Source organism: Carya illinoinensis, chromosome 3 (assembly GCF_018687715.1).
Source record: "Carya illinoinensis cultivar Pawnee chromosome 3, C.illinoinensisPawnee_v1, whole genome shotgun sequence".
Lineage (NCBI taxonomy): Eukaryota > Viridiplantae > Streptophyta > Magnoliopsida > Fagales > Juglandaceae > Carya > Carya illinoinensis.
The window spans coordinates 23,553,707-23,577,202 of NC_056754.1; the positions used below are offsets into that span (position 1 = coordinate 23,553,707).

The 23,496-nt window shown below is 34.6% G+C and overlaps 1 protein-coding gene across 1 annotated transcript; it reads right to left on the bottom strand.

Moving 5' to 3' along the window:
- Window positions 1-1,229: 1,229 nt before the first annotated feature.
- On the bottom strand, window positions 1,230-3,281 carry LOC122304639. Its single transcript, XM_043116898.1, has 3 exons — window positions 2,711-3,281; window positions 2,420-2,489; window positions 1,230-1,296 (listed from the first exon to the last, which is right to left on the bottom strand). The coding sequence occupies exons 1-3, from the start codon at window positions 3,279-3,281 to the stop codon at window positions 1,230-1,232; spliced, it is 708 nt and encodes a 235-aa protein (XP_042972832.1).
- Window positions 3,282-23,496: the final 20,215 nt, after the last annotated feature.

The window sequence follows — 23,496 nt, forward strand, 5'->3', positions numbered from 1 at the left end:
TGAGGCCTTCCAGACATAAATGTTGCCAATTGACTGAGTTTCCTTTCAATGCTTTGCATAGTATTCTCATTGTTCTTTAGAGTAATGTCATGTTCTTGAAATTTAGCATTCACCTTGGCCAGAAATTGTGCCATTACCTCCTCTGTAGTCATCTTCTTCTCTTGTTGTTGATTTTGAAAACCTAGTGGAGGCTTGACAACATTCTGGGAGTTGCTCCATGAGAAATTTGGGTGGTTTCGCCATCTTGGATTGTAAGTTTTGGAATAAGGATTGCTTTGTCGTTGGTAATTCGACACAAAGTTTGTTTGATCCGAACTATTGTTGGCCAATAGATTTCCCACTTGACAATCTACCCCCATATGATTTCCTGCACAAAATTCACAAATTGCATGAGTAGATTGAATGGAACTCACATTGAATTTGTTTAATTTCTTAGATAAAGCTACAACTTAAGCAGCTAAAGCAGATAAAGAATGAATTTCGTGAACTCCCTGAGTTCTTTTTTTTGTCACTCGATCCACTGGCCATCAATAATTGTTGGTTGCCATCTCCTCCACCAACTCATATGCCGTTTCCGATGATTTCTTCATGAAAGTCTCTCCCGCCACTGCATTAATCATTGTACGTGTTGTAAGCTACAAACCATTGTAGAAGGTTTACACTTGAATCCAAGCAGGAAGTCCATAATGTGGACACTTTCTAAGAAATTCTTTATACCTCTCCCAAGCTTCATAAAGCAACTGCATATCAAATTGGACAAAAGTGGTGATATCATTTCGCATCTTCACAGTTTTGGCTAGGAGAAAGAACTTTGCTAGAAACTTTTTAGCCAAATCGTCCCATGCAGTTATGGTTAACGGTGGAAGTGAATTTAACCATGCTTTTGCCTTGTCTTGGAGGGAGAATGGAAAGAGTCTCAATCTAATAGCATTATCAGAAACCCTGTATGTATAAAAGTATCACATAACTCCAAAAAATTAGCTATGTGAGCATTTGGATAATCATGTGGCATGCCATTGAATTGCACCGTTGAAGCCATCATTTGAAGAATAACTAACTCTATCTCAAAGTTATTGGCTTGAATAGCAGTTCTTCTAATGCTAGAAGTAGCTCCGGTGACCAAAGGGACAACATAATCTCCCAAAGTCCTATTTCCAACTTGATCTTCCATTGTTTCGTTCTTAGTTGTGGAATCCTCCTTCTCTTTGTTCAAACGATGAAGGGTGCATTCAAATTTCAGGGTCAGAAGGTAATAAATTCAAGCTTCGAATACGTCTCATGCATAACTCGGGAATCCTGAAAAGAAAAATAAAAACAAAATTAACAATCAAGAATTAAAAATAAAAAAAAAATCAAATTAACTTAGAACTAGTTGGTATCAAAAGTAATAGAAAATAAATAGTCATCGACAATGGCGCCAAAAACTTGTTGTGAAATTTTGAAAGTGTACGAAATCATACCTCGTAATATAATGATAAGAAAAATGTTAAACCCACGAGGACTATTTATCTATTAATTATTAAAATTGTTCTGATTCTAAGTTATTTGAAAATTAAGAAAAGTTGCAGATTTTGAATTAGAAAAATAGCAACAAATTACATTAAATCAACAACTAAAGAATTGACCAAACACTTGAAAAGAAGAAGATTTCACCTAAGAAGAAAACACTAAGGCACCCGACTCACCTAACCAATCCAATCCCAAATCCTAACCATACAATTAATCAATTATCATCCTATTTGACGGTGAAATATTCTAACTTATCTAAAACCCTCTCTAGAGTACAATTAGAATTACTCGACCTAGAATAACCCGCGATATTTCTATGCAAATTTAAAAGCATTAAAACACATTAAGATTAATAATATTTTACATAAAAACCGCATAAATCACGTTTGCACATTCTTGTCTTTCGTTCAATTTATGGCGTATATCATATGAAACTAAACTACATGCATCATCTCTCAAATTAACATGCACAACAAATCATTCAACTATTGGCCAAATAATTGAAGGCATTAAACTCAATGACATATACTCAAAAGGAATGATAAAATTATGATCACAACAAAATAAAATTTTTAGCATTCATGTGTTCTAAACAACAATATTGTAAATTAACCAAAACCTTAATTATTAATATCAAGTTTGAACATGCATTCGCTTAAATATCCATTCCCTACGAAATTACCATTTTTTGTCAGTACAAATTTATCTGACTCAAAAACTAATTTAAACCCAAACTTATTCAGAAGACTACCAGATAAGATTCTTTATAATTTTTGGTACATAATACACATTTTTTAGAGTAAGAACTTTTCCGGAGGTAAATTCCATTTTTATTGTCCCTTTGCCTCTAACTATGGCAGTGGACGAGTTCCCCATGTATAGAACATGTGCATCTTCCATTGGCTCATACCTGTTGAATAAACTCTTGTCTTTACAGACATGCTTTGTTGCTCTTGAATCAATCCACCAGGAGTTATCTCCTTCAAGAGTGTGTTGGTCTCAGAGATCATAACCTCAAAACTATCTTTAGAACTAGGGTCCTATCATTTCTTGTTAAGAAAACAACATTCTCTTTTGTAATGACCTTGTTTGCCACAATGGAAGCAATTTACTCCCAGATTCTTCTAATTTTTATTTTGGAAGTGACTTTGTTTTCTTTCAAAATTATTCTCTCTCTTCCGGTTTTCATATCTAGATTCACTTGGTTGTTTGGGTTGGTGGGTCTTTCCTTCCTCTATCATATGCATAATGGAGGTCAAAGACTCATGCTCTTCCTTATCATCTCTAAGCCTTATTTGCTCTTCTATATGAAGATGTTGGCTTAGATCTTCTAAAGACATTTCCTCCTTTCTATGCTTCAGACTTCTTTTGTAGCCTTTCCATGATGGAGGGAGTTTATCGATAATGGATGAAACTGATATAGAATCATCCATTTTCATATTGTGTTGAGTGAATTGATCAAGAATATGCATAATTTCATTGAATTGTTCAACAATAGGCCTAGAATCTACCATTTTATAACTGAAAATTTTGGTCTCCAGAAATTTCTTACTTTTAGCATCTTCTAAAAAATACTTAGCCTTAAGTGCATCCCACAAATCCTTGACGGTTGCTTTGTCCTGGTAAGCGTCAAACAATGTATCAGACATTGCATTGCAAATGTGTCTCTTGCAGATGTAGTCATCTTGTTCCCATTTGATTCTTGCCTGACTTTGAGCGATTGTCTCATTCTTATTTGCAAACGGCTTAGGAGTGATTAGAACATACACCATTTTGAGATTGGCCAGGAGAAAGTGCATCTTCTTTTGCCAGCATCTAAAATTGGCTCCATCAAAACGTTCGAGTTTAATAAAATCCGCAGCAAACTCTCTCAAAGTATGTGCCATTAGTAATCCAATATTGTCCTAAGATTGTTGGTGCAAAGGGGCTGCAAAAACAAAAATAGTGAGAGAAAATTTGCTTCAAGGTATTACAAATGTCGCTTTCCTTAAAACAATATTCGCCCCCACCAATTACGATATGCACATGGATTACAAGCGAATTTACCTGCAAGATACAATTAAGCCTAAAACAAGTCTGTTTGTTTAACTGTGTTATGCACACATGAAATTAGACCTAGAATACCCCTAGATTTTACTATTCAACCAAGAGATTAGAAATATATTCTCGACAGAATGAATAGATCCTAATGACTAGTTTTAAAGAAATGAAGACTTTTGAACGAGTTGGAAATATTTTCAAAATAATATATATTTTATTTATCATTAATAATTTTTTGGGATTTATTTTTTCAAGTAATGAATTATTTTGAAAAGAGATAGAATAAGGAAAGTTATTGCTTATGGTTATAATAATTTGGGTTTACGGCAAAGTGGTCAACTGGCGTAGTGGTATGGACCACCCGAATCCAATGAAGTGGGTATGAGTTCGAATCACACCGCTTAAGAAATGAATTTTAATCCTGTTTGTTGAGGCGAAAGCGCATGCACGACCTTTGGCAAATAAAATGCCAAAAATTGGACTTATTAAGTTTCGAACCCGGGTGAGAAGGATGTATGGACCCAACGTGAACGTTGGACTGGGTTCAACTTTGTGTTATGATAGGCACAATAAATATATCTGCTCGTATTAGATTACAAAAAAAAAAAAAAAATAATAAAAAAATATTCACATCCTTTGGCCATCTATAAATAGACCCATTGACATACGAATTTAATATAGAAAATAGAATTACATAATCTCAAAATTTTGAAATTCTCTTTTTCAAAAGTCTTCATTTCTTCAAAACTTGTCATTAGGATCTATTCATTTGCAGAGAACAAATTTCTAACATCTTGGTTAAATAGTAAAATCTAAGGGTATTTCAGATCTAATTTCATATGTGCATAACACAGTTAGACAAACAAACATGTTCTGGACTTTATTGTATCTTAGAGATAAATTCACTTATAACCCCTGTGAATATCATAATTAGTGGGGATGAATATTGTTTTAAAGAAAACGATATTTGTAACGCGCTTTGAAACAAACTTTCTCTCACTATTTTTTTTTGCAACCCCTTTTGAACCAAAAATTTTTGAGAGAGAGAGAATTTCAAAATTTGCCTTATGTATTCTGTCAATTCTATTTTTCTATATCTAAATTTGTAGGCCAATAGGTCTATTTATAGAGATCCAAAGGATGTGAATGAAAAGTAACAACTTTTCAATTTTCTGTAATCTAATATGAACAGGTATATTTATTGTGCCTATTACCAAGTAACACAAAGTTGAACCTAGTCAAACGGTCACGTTGGTTTCCTACCATCCTTCTCTGAAACCAACCTTCTCACACTGGTTTGAAACCCAAAAGGTGTGATTTTTGGCATTTTATTTGCCAAAGGTTGTGCCTGTGCTTGTGGCTCAACAAAGAAGATTAAAACTCCTTTCTTGAAAGGGTGTGATTTGAACTCCTACCCACTTGTAGGATTCAAGTGATCTATACCACCAAGTGGATTGACAACTTTGAATTGTAATGTAGACCCAAATTATTATAACCATAACCTATTGCTTATAAACTTTCCTTATTCTCTCTCTTTCCAAAATAATTCATAACTTCCAAAAATAAATCCGAAAAAATTATTAATGATAAATATAATATATATTATTTTGAAAATATTTCCAACAATTGTTGGTTCAAAATGGGCTGCAAAACAAAAATAGTTAGAGAAAGTTTGCTTTAAGGCACGTTACAAATGTCGCTTTCCTTAAGACAATATTTGCCCCCATAAATTACAGTATGCACATGAGTTATAAGCGAATTTGCCTCCAAGATACAATGAAACCTAGAACAAGTTTATTTGTCTAACTGCATTATGCACAGATGAAATTAGACCTGGAATACCCTTAGATTTTACTATTCAACCAAGAGATTAGAAATCTGTTCTCTGCAGAATGAACAGATCCTAATGACTAGTTTTGAAAGAGATAGAATTTCAAAATTTTTCGATTCTGTAATTCTATTTTTTATATTAAATTTGTAAGCCAGTAAGTCTATTTATAGATGGCTAAAGGATATGAATGAAAAGTAACAACTTTTCATTTTTCTGTAATCTAATACGAATACATATATTTATTGTGCCTGTTACCAAGTAACACAAAAGTTGGACTGGTCATGTTGGTTCCCTACCATCCTCCTCACACGGATTTGAAACCCAATAGGTTCGATTTTTGGCATTTTATTTGCCAAAGGTTGTGCCTATTCTTGCGCCTCAACAAAGAGGATTAAAACTCCTTTCAAAACTCCTTTCTTGAAAGGGTGTGATTCAAACTCCTACCCACTTGTAGGATTCAAGTGATCTATACCACCAAGCTGATTGAAAACTTTGACTTGTAATGCAGAGCCAATTTATTATACCCATAATCTATTGCTTACAAACTTTCTATATTCTCTCTCTTTCCAAAATAATTCATAACTTCCAAAAATAAATCCCAAAAAATTATTAATGATAAATATAATATATATTATTTTGACAATATTTCCAATAGAGTGCTATGTTAGCACACTTCACGAACCAGTCAGCATTGCAAACTTCATGCAGTGTCTTATCCTTTCAAGAAATAAATTGGTAGAATAATTCCGCATACTTCTCATTGACCTCATATACAAATATATAGACATGTTTGATGATTTATACATGGAAAGAAATATAAATTAGCTATACAAAAAATTCAGTAACTATCAAATGACTAAATTGGTGGGATTGCTAAAATGATGGGATTTGGTTGTTGTAATAATCTCCATTCCTGATACATTTGTTAAATAAGTTGGTACGAAGTATGAAGTCAATAATAATAATAATAATAACAATAAATATGAAAATCCAACATGCTTACATATCCTACAAGGCTCATGGCTTGTTCTGATTAATAAAATCGTGTGTTCTTCTTTCCACTTATAATCTCTAGGAGAACAACGCCAAAACTATAAACATCAGATTTGACTGAGAAAAGTCCATCTAATGTGTACTCTAGAGACATATAGTCGTTGCATTACAATGATTATTAGTGCATGATAAAGTTGGCACGTGTATGCCTTTTGTCTAACCAGAGTCATGAGAATTGAAAATTGTGATACAGTAGAGAAAGATGTAACGCCCCGGTCCCACAGGAGTCGGAGAGTTACTTCCTATCACTTAAACTCATATTTCAAAAATATAATTACAGATTCCAAATTCCCAATATCTTATAGAAATTGTGATTCAAACTAATTTCCTCAATATAATTAATTTCCCAAAAGGCTAAGTCATCATAACACAATAAAATTTCTTAATAAACTTCACCAATACTTATATATCAATTCTCTATGCTTAATCCACCATTCTTAAAACATCTCACCCAATGCTTCATAATCTGACTCTTAGCTAAAATATCGAAATATCTGAAAAATTTTGTGGAGATAAGGGGTGAGTTATCAACAACTCAGTAAGCAAAGTACATATACTAGTGTGTAAACATGAGCCTTCTCAAAAAGTTCAGTATGCAGAAACAAAACATTTCATCTCCATATGCAGATCTCAAAATGTATTATTAGAAAAATCAGAGCGACTTTTCAATCTTTTCATGATAAAAAACCAACTATTCATATTCAAAACCCTTTGTTCGTATTCAAAGACCGACTACAAAGTTTACCTATCTGAACATTCTAGGTAGGAATCATAAGCGGGACTCTACCACTATCCTTACTTACCACCATCCATACAGCTGCTAGGCTCCAGGAATCATCAGGCGGGACTCTATCATTGTCCATGCATACCACCATCCCTGACTTTGCTCTAATACCGACTGTTCATATCATATCAAAGACTTTTTATTAATATTCAAAACTGCACATCTTTCTTCATCTATTCATATCATATCATTTTATATCGTATCATATCATACCATTTCATATCTTATGAAACCACGTGTTGAATATATTCATATCATTTTTGTTGCCCAGATGACTAACACAAGAGGAGGGGTGAATTGAGTTGTATTAAAAAAATAACAATTATAAATCAAATATACAATATAAAATATAAACAAAATATGAAATAGCAATAAATATAAGAGTAAGGGTAAGAGAGAAGCAAACTCAATATGTTAACGAGGTTCGACCCCATTGCCTACGTCCTCGCCTCAAGCTACCCGTTGAGGATTCTCAAATTCACTATTCAACCTCCTTCAGGTGGAGATAAAAACCTATTACACCTTTGAACAACATCGCTACAAAGGTTCCGTGTAGAACACCCTCTACACTTGCAATCACCTTACAAGTGGTGATTCAACTATTTCCTGTGTAGAACGCTTTCTACACGCACAATGGTTATACACACCCTTTTATTGATACAAGAGCTGATAGTTGGTAGGTTATCAGAAAACACTCCTCAATGAGTGGAATAAGAACAATATAGTGCAAACTATATCTCTCAAACTGAACAAGAATTAAGGCTCAATGCTTAGAGAAGAGAGAATGAAAGTTTTGAATGAATGTTGTATGCTCTTGGTGTTGTAAATATGAAACTCTCAAATGATCTATTTATAGGGATATAAGACTTCATATTCAAATTTAAAAAGATTCACATGTCAAAGACAACATCATTTATTTTTTCAAAAAAATCAAATAAAAGGTTCTTCTTTTTCAATTGTCAAAGACGACAACATTCATTTTTCAAATACTTCAAACCTAATCTTTTACCTTTGGCATATGACAAAATGAGCACACTTTACTTTTCAAAAAATTCAAACCTAATCTTTTACTTTTTGCATATGACAAAAGGAGAACACTTTACTTTTCAAAAAAATCAAACCTAATCTTTTTACTTTTTGCATATGACAAAAGGAGCAAACTTTACTTTTCAAATTTTTCAAACAAAAACATCTACCTTTTGCATAAGTCAAAAAAAGTATCAATCACTTTTGAAAATATTAAAATAAAACATGCACATATAAAAGATGACAATCAATCATCTTTAATATTTTCAAAAATCAAACCTTTAATCAAAGCATGCACATGTGAAAGATGACAATCAATCATTTTTTAAAATTTTAAAATTTAATTTTCAAAATATTCATGCACATGTGGAAAATGTATTTTAATGCTTTATGATAAAATATTAATTTTGAGCCTTAATCATAATTTTGAATTTTTAAGAGATTTACAACATTACTCTATGACTTTAATGTGAACTTGTTCCCTTCTTGCTCATGCTTGTTTCTTTGATGTGCTTGACTCCATTGTGTAGACATTTTGAGTTTGAGAATTCTTTATTCTTTGAATTCATTTGTTATCATCAAAATCAATGTGTAAATATATAATTACTCAAAACTTGAAATCTTGGATTCAACAATTTTCATATGATCAAAACAGATCCAAAACATTTTCATCTAACCTGTGCAAAATTATCAGATATCATATTCACTCTTTTGCACATTTCAGAAACATGTCAAATATTACTCATGTCTATACCAGTTATGTTAGAAAACATTTTCCTCTCTAATATAGATTTCATGAGTTATGTAGAAATACATAACAAATGTTGTTTTTTACATTTTATTTTATGAAACAACATGCACATTTTTACAAACCAATCTCAATTTATTTCTTATTTTTTTTGCAAAGTCTGGCATAGAAACTCTACTAATTTGAACTTCTTAGCTTTTCAAAATTTTTCCACAACAGTACTGAGCAAAAATCAATCATCACTTATAACATAGTAATTCCCGTAAATTTTCAATTGAACACGCATTTCAATATTTAAGCCTAAGATGCTAAAATAACCTATTTAATTCCTCAAAAATCTAAATTATCAATCCCAAAAAATATCATCACTTCCCAAATTCCTCAATATCCAACTTAGTCTCTGACTAAAGTATTAAATTCTAACTCAATTATTTTTTAGGTCTAACTATAAAATATAAAACTCAATAACATAATTATATCAAAATCATTATAAGTAGAAAAGTAGAAAATCATAATTGTGGTTAAATAAAAAATATTCCTTTAAAAAGATTCAAAATAAAATTTGTACTTACTTTTTTCTTCAAAAATTCATATTTTAATATATAAATATATTACTAAATAATATAATTCAACTCTATATTTATTTGCTTTATAACCTATATATTTAAAAAAAAAATAACAGTTTAAAACTCTTATAAAATGAGCACTAGACTTATAATTATAAGACTCACCTAAATGGATGTTTTAGAAAATAAATTGGGAAGTTAAACAAAAAACTTACAAATGAAGTTTCTATATTAGAAAAGAACCTAAAACATACGTAAAAACTAAGCTCACCAATAGAGAACTAGATCAATTGTGATAGAGACTAAGAGCTGGACGTCGACAAAGAAAGAAAGCTGAGATGAATTCGCAGGTGAGCTTGGAGGCAGAGCACTAAGAGAGAGAGAGAGAGAGAGAGAGAGAGAGAGAGAGAGAGAGAGAGAGAGAGAGAGAGAGAGAGAGCTCATCCTGAGAATGAGGTCTCGTGCGGCGGACTAGGGGTGACTGGAAGTTTTTGGTCGCAGTTTTTGTGGGGTCTCAATGTGATGGAGTTCTCGATGTAGGTGGTTGCAGTGTCTTATAGTGGGGAAAATACCTCCCTTGTTTTGGCATGGTGCAATAGGGCACATTCGTCCAAGGTTTTAGGTGGCTCCACTGGTGGGTTCACAGTTGGGTCACGATTGTGGCCTATGGCAGCGTTGTGGAGGAGCTTGCAGCGGCTTGACCTCCTTGGGAAGCTACAGTTTCTATGTGATATGGTTGAGTAAAACCATGAGGGTGCAGGCTAGTTGCGTGTTGAATGATGGGGCTTTGGCTTCGGTGATGCTCTTTATATGTGAAAGAGCAAGGTGGTTCTTGTGGCTGGCTATTGAGGGGGTGTAGAAGAGGGGGATGGTGGTGCAGTGGCAAAACACATTAGGATGCCACGACTGGTGGTTTGTGGAGGTGATGCAAGAAAGAGCATGGGAAATTTCTACATGCATGAAATAATATATGCATATATATAGGTGATGGAAAACCCTAGAGAAAGAAAGTTGAGAAAAGTGCATGCGTGGGAGTGCTAGAGTAAAAAAATCACATTTTTATGATAAAAAACCAACTGTTCATATTCAAAGACCGACTACAGATGATACCTATCAGAGCACTATATGCAAGAATCACTTTCAGGACTCTACTACCGTCCATACTTACCACCATCTCTATAGCTCCTTGGCTCCAAGAATCATTATTTGGGAATTGCAAGCAGGACTCTACTACCATCCCACCATTGCCAACTTTGCTCTAATACCAATTGTTCATATCATATCAAAGACTTTTTATTCATGTTCAAATCTGCGCACTTTTCTTCATCTTATTATATCATTTCATATTGTATCATATCGTATCATTTTAGATTGTATCACATAATATCATTTCATATCTTATCAAAACAGATCCAAAACATTTTCATATAACATGGACAAAATTATCAGATATCATATTCACTCTTTTGCACATTTTAGAAACATGTTAAATATTGCTCATGTCTACACAAGTCATGTCAAAAAATCTTTTTCTCTTTCATATAGATTTCATAAGTGATGCAGAAATAGATAACTGAGGTTGTTTTTTACATTTTCTTTTATAAAACAATATGCACGTTTTTACAAACCAACTTCAGTTTATTTATTTATTTATTTTTTTTATGCAAAGTTTAGCATATGAATCACATTTAGCTGAACTTCTTAGCTTTTCAAAAATTTTTCACAATAAAACTGAACAAAAATCAATCATCACCTATAAAATAGTCACGTAATTCCCATAAATTTTTAATTGAAAACGCATTTCACTACTTATGCCTAAGATGCTAAAATAACCTATTTTAATTCCTCAAAAACCTAAATTCTCAATCCCTAAAAATATCATCACTTCCCAAATTCCTCAATATCCAACTTTATCTCTGACTAAAGTATTAAATTCTAACTCATTTACTATTGGGATCTAACTATAAAATATAAAACTAAATAATGTAATTATATCAAAATCATTATAAGTAGAAAAGTGGAAAATCATAATTGTGGTTAAATCAAAAATATTGTTTTCAAAGGATTTAAAATAAAATTTGTACTTACTGTTCACTTCAAAAATTCATATATATATATATATTACTAAATAATATAATTCAACTCTATATTTATTTGCTTTATAAGCTATATATATATATATTTTAAATAACAATTTATTATAAAATGAGCACTAGACTTATAAATATAAAACACACCTAATGGGATGTTTTAGGAAATAAATTGGGAAGTTAAACAAAAAACCTACAAACAAATTTGTTTGAAACTGAAAAGAACCTAGAACATACATAAAAACTAAGCTCACCAAGAGAGAGCTGGATCAACTGCGATAGGGACTCGGAGCTGGACATCAATGGAGAAGGACAACTAAGATGAATTTGCCGGCGAGCTTGGAGGTGGAGCACTAAGAGAGAGAGAGAGAGGAGAGAGACACCAGGTGATGAGAGAGAGAGAGGTAACGGGATGAGCAAGCCAAGTGTGAGAGGGAGAGATTAAGGTCATCGTGAGACTGAGGTGGCATGCCGCGGACTGGGGGAGACGAGGAGTTTTTGGTGGCGGTTTCTGTGGGGTCTCAAGGTGATGGAGTTCTTGGTGGAGGTGGTTGTAGTTTCTTACAGGGGAGGTATTTACAGTGGGGAAAATACCTCCCTTGTTTCGGCGTGGTGCAACTGGGCTCATTCATCCAAGGTTTTTTGTGGCTCCACTGGTGGGCTCACGGTTGGGTCATGGTGGTGGCATATGGCATCATTGTGAAGGAGCTTGCAGCGGCTTGACCTCCTTGGGACGCTGTAGTTTCCGTGTGATATGGTTGAGTAAAACCGTGAGGGTGCAGGCTAGTTATGTGGTGAACAGTTGGGCTCTAGCTTCAGTGATGGTCGCTAAATGTGAAGGAGCAAGGTGTTTCTCGTGGCTGGCTATTGAGGGGCATAGAAGAGGGGGACAGTGCTGCAGTGGCAGAACATGTTAGGCTGCCAAGGCAGGTGGTTTGTGGAGGTGATGCAAGGAAGAGCATGGGCAGTTTCTACATGCACAGAATAATATATGCATATATATATAGGTGATGGAAAACCCTAGAGAAAGAAAGGGGAGAAAAGTGCATGTGTGGGAGTGCTAGAGTTGTGCATTGGTGGATCATGCTTGATTCCATGGCTTGTACATACACTTTGATCTGAACTGCATTGGTGCCATGCACCTAAATGGCCATATGATTAAATGATTAATTTTAACTAACACTTGAACTTAAAATAGTTCATGTATCTTATGCGACGTGAGATGATTCATATACATACTCATGTAAAAAACTGTAAATTTTAAGATCTGAACATGATGTGGAATGACATGATCATATGCTATGTTGAATGACATGCTTGCATATGACATGAGTGGTACATTAAAAATGGCTATAAAAAAACTGACTATAATAATAATTTATATAAGCTGAATTGTGATAATCCTGATTTGTGATCAAATTATTTACTTCGCTGTTTTGCTTTTTGAATCTCACTTCGTAGCTCATCACCAATACAAAGTATTAACATCACTAAATTTGTCTAGGAAAACATGTCCTAAAATATATCTCACTTAATTAAATTCACAATGTTGAAAATAATCAAATACATAATCTGTTTAATACGAAAATCACTGAAAAATGATATTTTAAATTACTTAAATACTAATAACATATTATAATTTAGTAGAATACTTTGGCTGTTTTAAATTCTAATGAATTAAGTCGTGAAAAACTCCTCTCTTAATATAGGTTTACTTTCTTATAATTAAGATAATTATTCAACTTTACAAGAAATCTAATAATACCCATATCATTTAAATATTCTTAATATATTTCTTTATTTTAAATTTATAATTTTATTAGCATAAATATATCAAAATCTATTAAAATAAACATCAAGGATTCGTTTCATACCATAGCCTTAAAGTGTTTAAAATAAAAGATTAAACATTTACTATTTATAATTGAAGTCTAATTGTAAAATTAATAATGAATAATATAGTATAAATTCCTTAATTAAATTACTAATATAATCTATTTATACCAAAATTTAATATTGAAATAATATAAACAAATCCCAAAAATATTTTCCATAATATAATTTTTGAACTAACATAATTATTTAAGTAAAACTGGGATAATTATTAAGGTAAAACTAGGCCCATCGTAAAACTGCCTCAATCGATTATGCAATTTAAATAATATAAGATGAGTTGTTTTGTTAAATTATTTATTATATTTTATATGAGAATTTAAAAAATTTATAATGATTATATGAGATGAGATAAGATAGTATGATTTTTTATAATCAAACCAGCTCTAAGTCTTGTCCATTATAAAATTAAGCCCATGTAAAAAAAATTCAACTTAAATGTTAAACCCAATTCACTTTAAAACATTATAACAATTTCTTAAATAAACCAAGACTTATCAAAAAACTAAGCCCAACACGAGTTAAGCCGAGGGCCATTAATGGCAATCTTGTAATTATAGCAAGATATGTTTGTACTCTCTGAAAACTGAAGACCTAAGCAACTCAAAGTAACAAAAATAATTCTACAACTAGAGCGTTGTGCGGCAGCTTACCCAACAAAAACAAAGGACACTATGTGGAGAAGGCAAGGCACGATAAAGATAGTGGCTGAGGAAAGAACCATGGCGACACTACTGGCTTCCCACTTTCGTGTTGGAGGATCTCTAAGGGGAGAGAGAGAGAGTTGTTTAGATAGAGAATGAGACAAAAAGAGTGTAGCGGTAAAGCTTACTGAAAGGGATCTCGGTGTGGGTTTACCACGGTGGCACTAGGCTAACCGAGAGTGAACTGGCGGCACTTTCTGTGGCTGGTAGCATAATATGTGATGGCTCCCCATGGTGGCTTCCAGCGTGGGAAAGAAGGCTAGAGTTGTAACACTCAAGCCCAGCATCAAGCCCAGGCTAAGCCACATTCTATAATTTTTTGTTTTTTTTTTTTTTTTTTGTTTTTTAAGGTTAATGTGTAGGAAGCTCACTTGATTTATTTATTTTTTTTTGAGAATTTCTGAAATAGGTTACATGCCCAATATTTATTTTGGTGGAATATGAATTTTCATTGGGCTTGATAAATAGGTTAAAATCATTTAATGGACAAAAGATCTATTTATTTGAGAATTGGCCAAAAACATTTTCGGGACAAGTTGGGCTATTTTAGCAGTTGAGCTGAGGCCTTTTTTTATTTATTAAATGTTCAACCCATAAAAATACGGACAAACCAAATAGCTGCTATAACTAGCCCAACCCATTTGTCATATTCATACGCTACCCAAAACTTGGGTCCAAATATTTGAAATGAACCCTACTTGATCACCCAAAGGCCTACACCTATTTGCTCTGAACCGGGAGACATAACATGTAGCTCTTTTTTTATTTTTATTATTATTATTATTATTATTTTTTAATTTCCCACCATGCACATCGCCTTCTACTAGGGTTCACAACAGCACTATATATATATATACACATATGTTCATGCCCACTTTCCCTTTCTCTCAAACACAAGATCACACGGCAAGTTTCTTTCTCTGCCTTAGGGTACCACATATATATTCATGGCATATATGTGTAGTTCCACAAGGAGTTCCTCCATTAAGCCCCTAAACAAACATTGCAGTACCCTTTTTTTTTCTTCAACCCCACGTTCACCACCCCAGCAGTGCCCAACCACGCTCACCCAACACCAAATGGAAACCACTATACACGGCCCCAATTGATACATGGAAGCCCTGTTTCTCCTCACCGAAACAAAACACCTAATGCACCAAGCACCACTGTCGGCTTCAGCCACCACATTGCAACCTTCACCCACAGCACAACAGTGCCACTAGAAGGTTGAGAGCCACGTTGCCATAGGAAAGACCCTAAGCCACCCTCTATTTTGATTCAAGCCCCCAAAATAGAGCAGCAAGCATGCACCACGTGACCCAAAAAGCCGCAGCCAACCTCCTCAGTCCGACCACCATGTCATCCAGTTACTGCTACTACTCCATCTAACTCTCCCATGTCGCTTTAGAAAATGCTCCCTATAACTCTCTCTGTCTTGTGATACCCTCATATGATAAGGATAAATGTAGATGGTGTATGGAATCCCACATTACTTGAGAAGGAGAAGTTCTTGCTCTTTATAATGTTCCAATGGGGTTCTAATTATATCATTGACTAGTCCTTTTGGAGTATAGGCCATATAGTTTGTACTTTCCATTAAGGCGTTACAATTGGTATAGAGCCAAGTTGAGAGATTCTATAGACTTCCAAAAGAAATGATTCTAGGATAGCAAAATACCTAGGATGACTCCTAGCCAACTTGAAGTTCAAGAGGTTATTTACGATTAGGTTTTATTTATTTCCATGTTTGGTTGATTGCATGATTGATGAACGATTGTATTATTATATGCTCATTGCATGAAAGGTGTTGTTAGAATGGCACCGGCTACTAGGCGTAATGAACAACTTGAAAGTCCCACTGAACCACCACTGAATGAGCCGGATGTGTTGGCTGTTGCTGCTACCAAACTTCTTCAATATTTTGCAAATGATCAAGACTTAGGAGCCACGATTCCCAGGGTCAGTTGCACCCTAAACCATTTTACACAATGGCATCCTTTGAATTTTGATAGCAAGGCAAAAGCACTCGACCCAAAGCTGAATCAAGCGACTGGAGAAGATCTGAATGGAGAAGATCTTCAGGGCTCTTTTATGTACTAATGAGCAAAAAGTGGAGTATGACAATTACGTGCTGGCAGGTGTGGTAGATAGATGATTGGTAGACTTCCACACGGGAACTATTGTAGCTCAAACTTGGCGAGGGGGTACCTATCACTTGGGATTACTTCAAAAGGGTATTTTTGGATCAATTCTTTTCCCTAGCACTCTGGGAGGCAAAAGCTAGACAGTTTATTGACCTAGCACAAGGAACCATGACGGTAGAACACTACGCTGTAACATTTGTGGCATTGTTGCATTTTGCAAGTTATCTAATTCTAGATGAGGAAAAGAAATATGAGAAGTTTGAGTAAGGACTACATCCGCGGATTCAAAGTTGTCTTTTACCCCTTAGGATCCATAATTTCACTGACTTGGTTACTTGAGCCACTCTGGTGGAAGAAGACATGAGAACGAACACAGAGTTACTCAATCAGAAGAAATGCCAACAGACCCTACAAGAGCCTTACCGCAACAAAAATTTTACTCCAAACAACCGTCCTATACAATCTCAAGAGTCAATTCTTTCTTATTTGCAAGACATGCAGAAAGATGCATCAAGGAAGATGTTTACTGGTTAGAATGTTTGCTTCGTCTGTGAAGAGCCCAACCATATGACCTGCAATTACCTGAGAAAGAACGCACTAGTTTCCATGAAAGGGAACGGGCAGAGAGCCATAGCACTAACTAGAGTGTTTACTCTTACTACTGATGATGTGGTAGCAGATGACGACCTTTGTAAGGATGGAACTGCAAGACAAGATCGGAACGAGGGAGACGAGGCAAAGGCCTAGGCACTTTGGAACATGCTTGTTTAGCCATATTTTCTATAAGCTAATTTATTTCTTTTTATTTTTTATTTTTATGATTAGTTTTTGGCAAGTGAGACTTGGTTTAATTATTTATTTTTATTATTTAGTTATTTATTTTTGCAAGTTTTCTTTTGAATTTCTCCCAATATTTTTTTTAAAGATCAGGTATTTTAAGTACACTTTACATCTCGAGGACGACATTTCTTTTAAGGGAGGTAGTTTGTAACATCTAGATCCCAAAAGTGTGATTTTATTATAATTATTATTACTACTACTACTACTGCTGCTGCTGCTAGTTTTATTTTTATTTTTATTATATATGTTTTGAGGTAGTAATTTGTTTTGAATAGGATTTCTAAACTGTTAAACTATACGCCTCTTGTATTTTTCTGTTTGGGTTCCAGAGTGAGTAATTTCTAGATTTGAAATTAACTTTCAACACAAGCACTTCAAAATCATTATCCTTTCAGTATTCATAATCTCTTAGGTTGGGATTCACCCTTCACACCTCAACCCTCTCAATTTACTTTTTTGTATAGTGATCCATTTAGTTTCCTAGTTGCATAGTTTCTCAAATGGAAACTAACTCCAAACTCCAAACTTTATCCAATCTCCAGATCACTCACTTATCCTCTATTCTTCTTGCCTATAAAACCCCTGAAACCCTTCAGGAAATAAACACAAAAATATCTGGAGAACAACTCACTCACATAGCCCCTTTGTTTTTCTTAGCCACCGCCAAACACCATAAGGATGTCAAACCACCTCCCAGCTATACAGAAATCGCCGACCAGCCCAACCCCGTCAAACCCACTCCTTTTTGGTAAGTCCCCAATGGGATCTCTCTCTCCCCGTGATTTCCAGTTCTCGGTCTAACTCTCTCACACTCTCTCTTGCATTGTACCACTGCCCAGAGAACCCAGTTGCGTCGTCAGTCACTTCCAACCACCCCGGAGCCACCGTCACCTCATCCTCCTTCTCTTAGTGAGTATCGCGCACAGCTTCCCTCTCCCAAGTCCAATTCCTTATTCTTTTCATTTGATATGCTTTGTTCCTTTTAATTGTTATATTTCAGACTTCCCAAAAAGTCCCTCCAATGTTTCCATAATTTCATATAAGCTCTTTGACCGTTAGCCTCTATTCTCCTTGACCAGATTCTTTAAATTATAGTGGGCCCTTGGGCTTTAAGCCCATTCGACCAGTGCTTTCTTTTTAAGGGTGTCGGGCCTAGTTTTTAAATGAACCTATTAGGCTTAGTTTTAACTGGACTTGTTTAATTTGGGTGGGCTTGTTTTACTTTTTTCAGAAAATATTTATTATTTTAAATAGGTTGATTTTATAAATTAGCATATTGTTTTAATGTCAGTTGATGGTGTTTTACAAAAACTATTTTTAGTATTTAAGTGAACAATTTTCTTCAATTGGAGCTTGGGCCTTCCTATTTTAAAGGGTTTTAAAGTATACTTTTTAGTCTATTATTTTAATTAATATTCTAATTGTCTATTCTATTTAACTATGTTTTTTATGAAAATTATTAAGTTATATGTTTACACAGAATATTAAGTAATATGATATGAATTTTGAATAATATTATTTTATGTAATCTTTGTATAATTAAATATTTATTAAATTATCTCTTCTATATTATTTTAAGTTTTTAGAAAGCTAAGACACGTTTTTCTAGCAGTTAGTGACGATTAGTGTCTCGTATAGGCCACGAGCTACAACGTGGGAACCTGGAAGTAGTGCTAAGAGGTAATTAGTATGATTATATAATTGCATGTGTACTATAAATGTTCTAATAGTATATGAAAATATGATGTTTGTCTACACTATGCTACGAGCTAAGTCAAGGTTAGATCTCTTTCACAATATTCAATGAATTATGATGATATACATGTAAGTAAGCTCATGTACGTTATGCTATTATGGATGATATGTTATCACATGTATGCCATGGAATGTTTATGTTTAGATTATATTATGACATGTACAAGAATATGTCATGTTATGCTATGCCATCTACAAGTATATGCCATGCTAGAAAAGTTCATGATATTCAATAAGTTCTCACGCATTAGGAAATATAAGATGTTTAAGAGTGACACAGACCTAAGCGTGTTCACCACAAGTTTTGATAAGACAGTGCCACGGACCTAAGCGTGGTTCACCATATGTTAAGTGAAACATGGACCTAAGTGCGTTTTACTTTAAGTAAAGTTAAAGGGTGGCATGGACCTCAGCGTAGCCATCACAAGTTATGTTAAGGGTGACACAAAGCTAAGCATGGTTACCATAAGTTAGGTGAAACATGAACTCAAGCGTGTTTCACTCAATGTACAAGTTATACAATTTAAGTAAAACAGGACTCAAGCGTGTTTCACTCCACGTTATGCAAATTAGGTGAAACATGGAATCAAGCGTATTTCACTCAATGTTATGACAAGTTATGAGGTGCCACAACTCAAGTGTGGTTCACCATATAATAAGTGAAAAGACAAGATAAACAAGTAATTTATACATTCACGTTATATGTTTTCCATGATTATGTATGATTCCACTCATGTTGAAGATAGATAGACATGCTATGAGAATCTGTGAATGATATATGTATCTTTGAATAGTCTTTCAAAAATTAAGTATATGCTAAGTTATGTTTTACAGTATGATGTGCTATTTACAGAGTATTCGACTCATTTTTGTTTGTTTCTCTATTTTCTTCTACGTTTACTTTTCACAGATGATTGTGAGGACATAAAGCTAGAGGCCAAGAGTAGATCTAGTGCAAGGACTTAGTTTTCTTTTATGTTATTTGAATAAAAAGTCAGGTTTAGTTTATGTTTTCAGTTTCATGTTTCAAAAATAGTTATGTTCTGATTAGCTTGATGTTTTCAATAAATGAGGTATTTTAGGATATGAATCTCTTTACTGGACATTATGCTATGTAGCTTAGTAACATCTCTATCTACGAGAATGTGGTGTTACAATTGGTATCAGAGTCTATCCCAACTAGAAATTTGAGACTTAAGCCGTGCCACCTATAATGAATAGGCCCGACGAGGACATCGAAAATTTAAGGGGGGTAGATTGTGATACCCTAATATGATAAGGGTAGGTGGTGTATGGAACTCCACATTTCTTAGGAAGGAGAAGTTTTTGCTCTTTATAAGGTTTTAATGGGGCTCCAATTGCATCATCGAGTAGTCCTTTTAGAATATAGGCTATGTAGTTTGGACCTTCTATTGGGGAGTTATAGGTCCCTTTCTCCTTCTTGATGTACAAACACACTCTCTCTCTCTCTCTCACTCTCTCTCTACATAAACTAAATCATGTTCTCCCCCTCCCTAGTACTATATGTGTAATAGGAGCCTGCTACAACCAAAGAGAAAAGCCATTGAAGGTGGCCACCGAACAAGTTAATTCTTCGACTATCACCTTAAAGTAAATGACTAGATTTTATATAATAGACTTAATAAAGCATTAAAAATAAAATGGCACAGTTACTATTCACTTCTGAAACTAAATTATAAAAATTGAAACTTAATACATAGTTTAAAACTTTAAAAAAAATTACTTTCTGTAAAAAAATAAAGTTTTTAGATTATTAAAATCGAGCCCAAATAAAAGCTTTATGAGGGATCAACTAACGTAAAACACTATCTACATAATTTTTACAAAAATGACTTTCAAGCTAAACACAAATAAGTAAATTGGGTCTGATCAAGGTTGCCGAAAGTTGCACCATAACTTCCCTTTTTCTTTTATCTTCACTTGCAAAAAGAGAGTGATGGTGAGACTGAAACAGAGACTCACCCGTAGAAGCTGTGCAATAGGAGTTTTACCGAGGAAGGGAGATGTGGTGGATCTGGGCGACTTTTGACAGCAACAAGGCTGGGGGGTGATGGCAGAGCACCAAGAGAGAAAAAGAAACAAAAAAAAAAGGAAAAAAAGAAAGAAAGAGTGAATTAACATTCAATACAGAGAGAGAGAGAGAGAGAGAGAGAGAGAGAGAGAGAGAGAGAGAGAGAGAGAGAGAGAGAGAGAGAGAGAGAGAGAGAGAGAGAGAGAGAGAGGGAGAGAGAGAGAGCAGAAGAAGCAAAAGGAATACTTACCAAGGTGGTACAGTTGATGGAAGAGTGGCTGGTCAGCACTGCAGGGCTTCAACGGGCCGTGACTAGAAGCAGCAACGAGGGTGGAAGCTAGGAGGAAAAGAAAGGGTTTGTTTTGGTGCATGAAAATAGGGGCTCTAAGCAGCGGTTTTCCCGTGATGAACTAGTGGCTGAGCACTAGTGGTGACACGAGATTAGAGGTTGGTTTCGAACAGTGTGGAAATCAAGGAGAGTGGCTGCATTTTAGACGGTGTGGAGTCAAGAAGAAGGTGCTAGCGCGAAAGTGAGAAATCGAGAGGAGAAGGAGAAAACTAAAGTAGCAACTTGGGGTTTTTCGAGCATGAGAGGCTGTTGACGTGCAAGAGAATATATCTAGATGATTGAAAATAAAACCATAGAGGGGGGGAAAAGAGAGACAAGCAACAACAACCTATGGAAAACAGACGTGATTGAAGCGTATGTGCATGACAAACAGTCATGCATCATAAAGAACTTCGAGTATTAAACAAGATCTCACAGGCTTGGGCTTCTCTTCTAATTTTGGGTCTCGCCTAACCCTTAAAAAAAAAATACTTGTTCCATAAATTCCAAAAGTATACTTGTCCCATAAATTCCTTGACCCAAACCAAGATTCCATCCAAACCAAAATTTTTAATGATTTTAACTAAAATACAAGTCCAATAAATATCTGCCAAAAATAAAATTTTAGACTTGTAGTCTCTTTCAAAAATTTAATCATAATCCCAAATGGGCTTTTCATACCTATAACCTAAAAAATACTTAGGAAACGGGCCTGGTGCTAGACCTAGGTGTTATATCCTCTCCCCTTAAAAAGATTTCATCCTCGAAATTTGTTGCATCAAATACACTAATCCCACCTATTTCAAAAAAATCTTAACTTTTCAAAAATCTCTTGCCCTGATATTTTCCCAAAATCCAAATGTTGAATTCCACACGTGACCTTAAATCCAAACCTAAAAGTATGAACCTCAACCATAGATTTACAAGCCTAATAATTCCTCTTCTTTTCTCTTTTCTTTTTTTTTTTTTTTTAGTTTTTTTTAAACTAAAGTCTCACTTATAACTAAAAGGGAACTCCCAAAATAATATTTAAACCTTCGAATAATAGTACAATCAAATGCTCCAAAGTTAAGTCCTAGGCGAGCTCAAATCACAAATTCCTGAATCCTCACAAAGTCTACTCTCAAACCATCATATCTCCGAAAATTCACACTTCCCTTTAACACTCTAACCAACCAAACACCTAGGGCTAGAATCTTATGGATAAGAATTATTGGTCTAATTCCTTTCGATGCCTACTCGCACAATTCTTACCAAGCTTAAAATTTTGGACAACGCACTCTTGTGCACTCTTATGTGGCCTATGCCATCCTTAGAAAACCATGCACGTTCATATCCATCCAAACTTCAATGTTCTAAGCCATAACACTTAGAGAAAGATCCATTAAAATACAAGCATGGTTAGGCCCCACTCAACACAGAACATAGCTATCAAGAAGAAAAACAGTAGAGTACATGTGATCACATCATTGTCATCCTCAACATCTTCAGATGTTAGTGCAAACACTCACACTGGTCCTCCCATTCTATGCTGAATTTTTCCCTGAATCATTTGTTGGGGACCCAAAAGTGGGTTAGGCTTCTTGTAGTTTGTCAGAAATAAAGGGCATTCCCTAATAAGATGTCCGGTCTTACCGCATTGAAAACATGCCCCTGTTTCCCTCCTACACTCTCCAGTGTGTGCACGATTACAAAACTTACAGAGGTTACTCGATTGGTTTTCTTGCGTTTGCTTCGACCAAAGTTAATGCCTTCATTCCTCTTTTCTTCCATGGGCCCTGGCCCATTGCAAGATGAGACCCCTGTGGCGTAGTCCTCTTCCTTTGTTCCAGTAGTTTAGTGCTTCTCTTTAGGCTCTGCTCAATAATTTTGGCCTTATCTACTAATTTTGAAAAATTCTGAATTTGAAAGCCTATCACTCGTTCATATATGCTATTGTCCAACCCTTCTTCAAACTTCTGGGTCTTCCTTTCTTCATCGGGGATCAGATATGAAGCAAAGCGTGACAACTTAATGAATCTAGCCGCATAATGGTGTACTAACATGGTGGCTTGAACCAAGTTAGCAAACTCCCTAGCCCTGGCATCTCTAAGTGATCTTGGAAAGAAATGGTCAAAGAAGATCTATTTGAAATTGGGCTAGCTAAAAAGCCC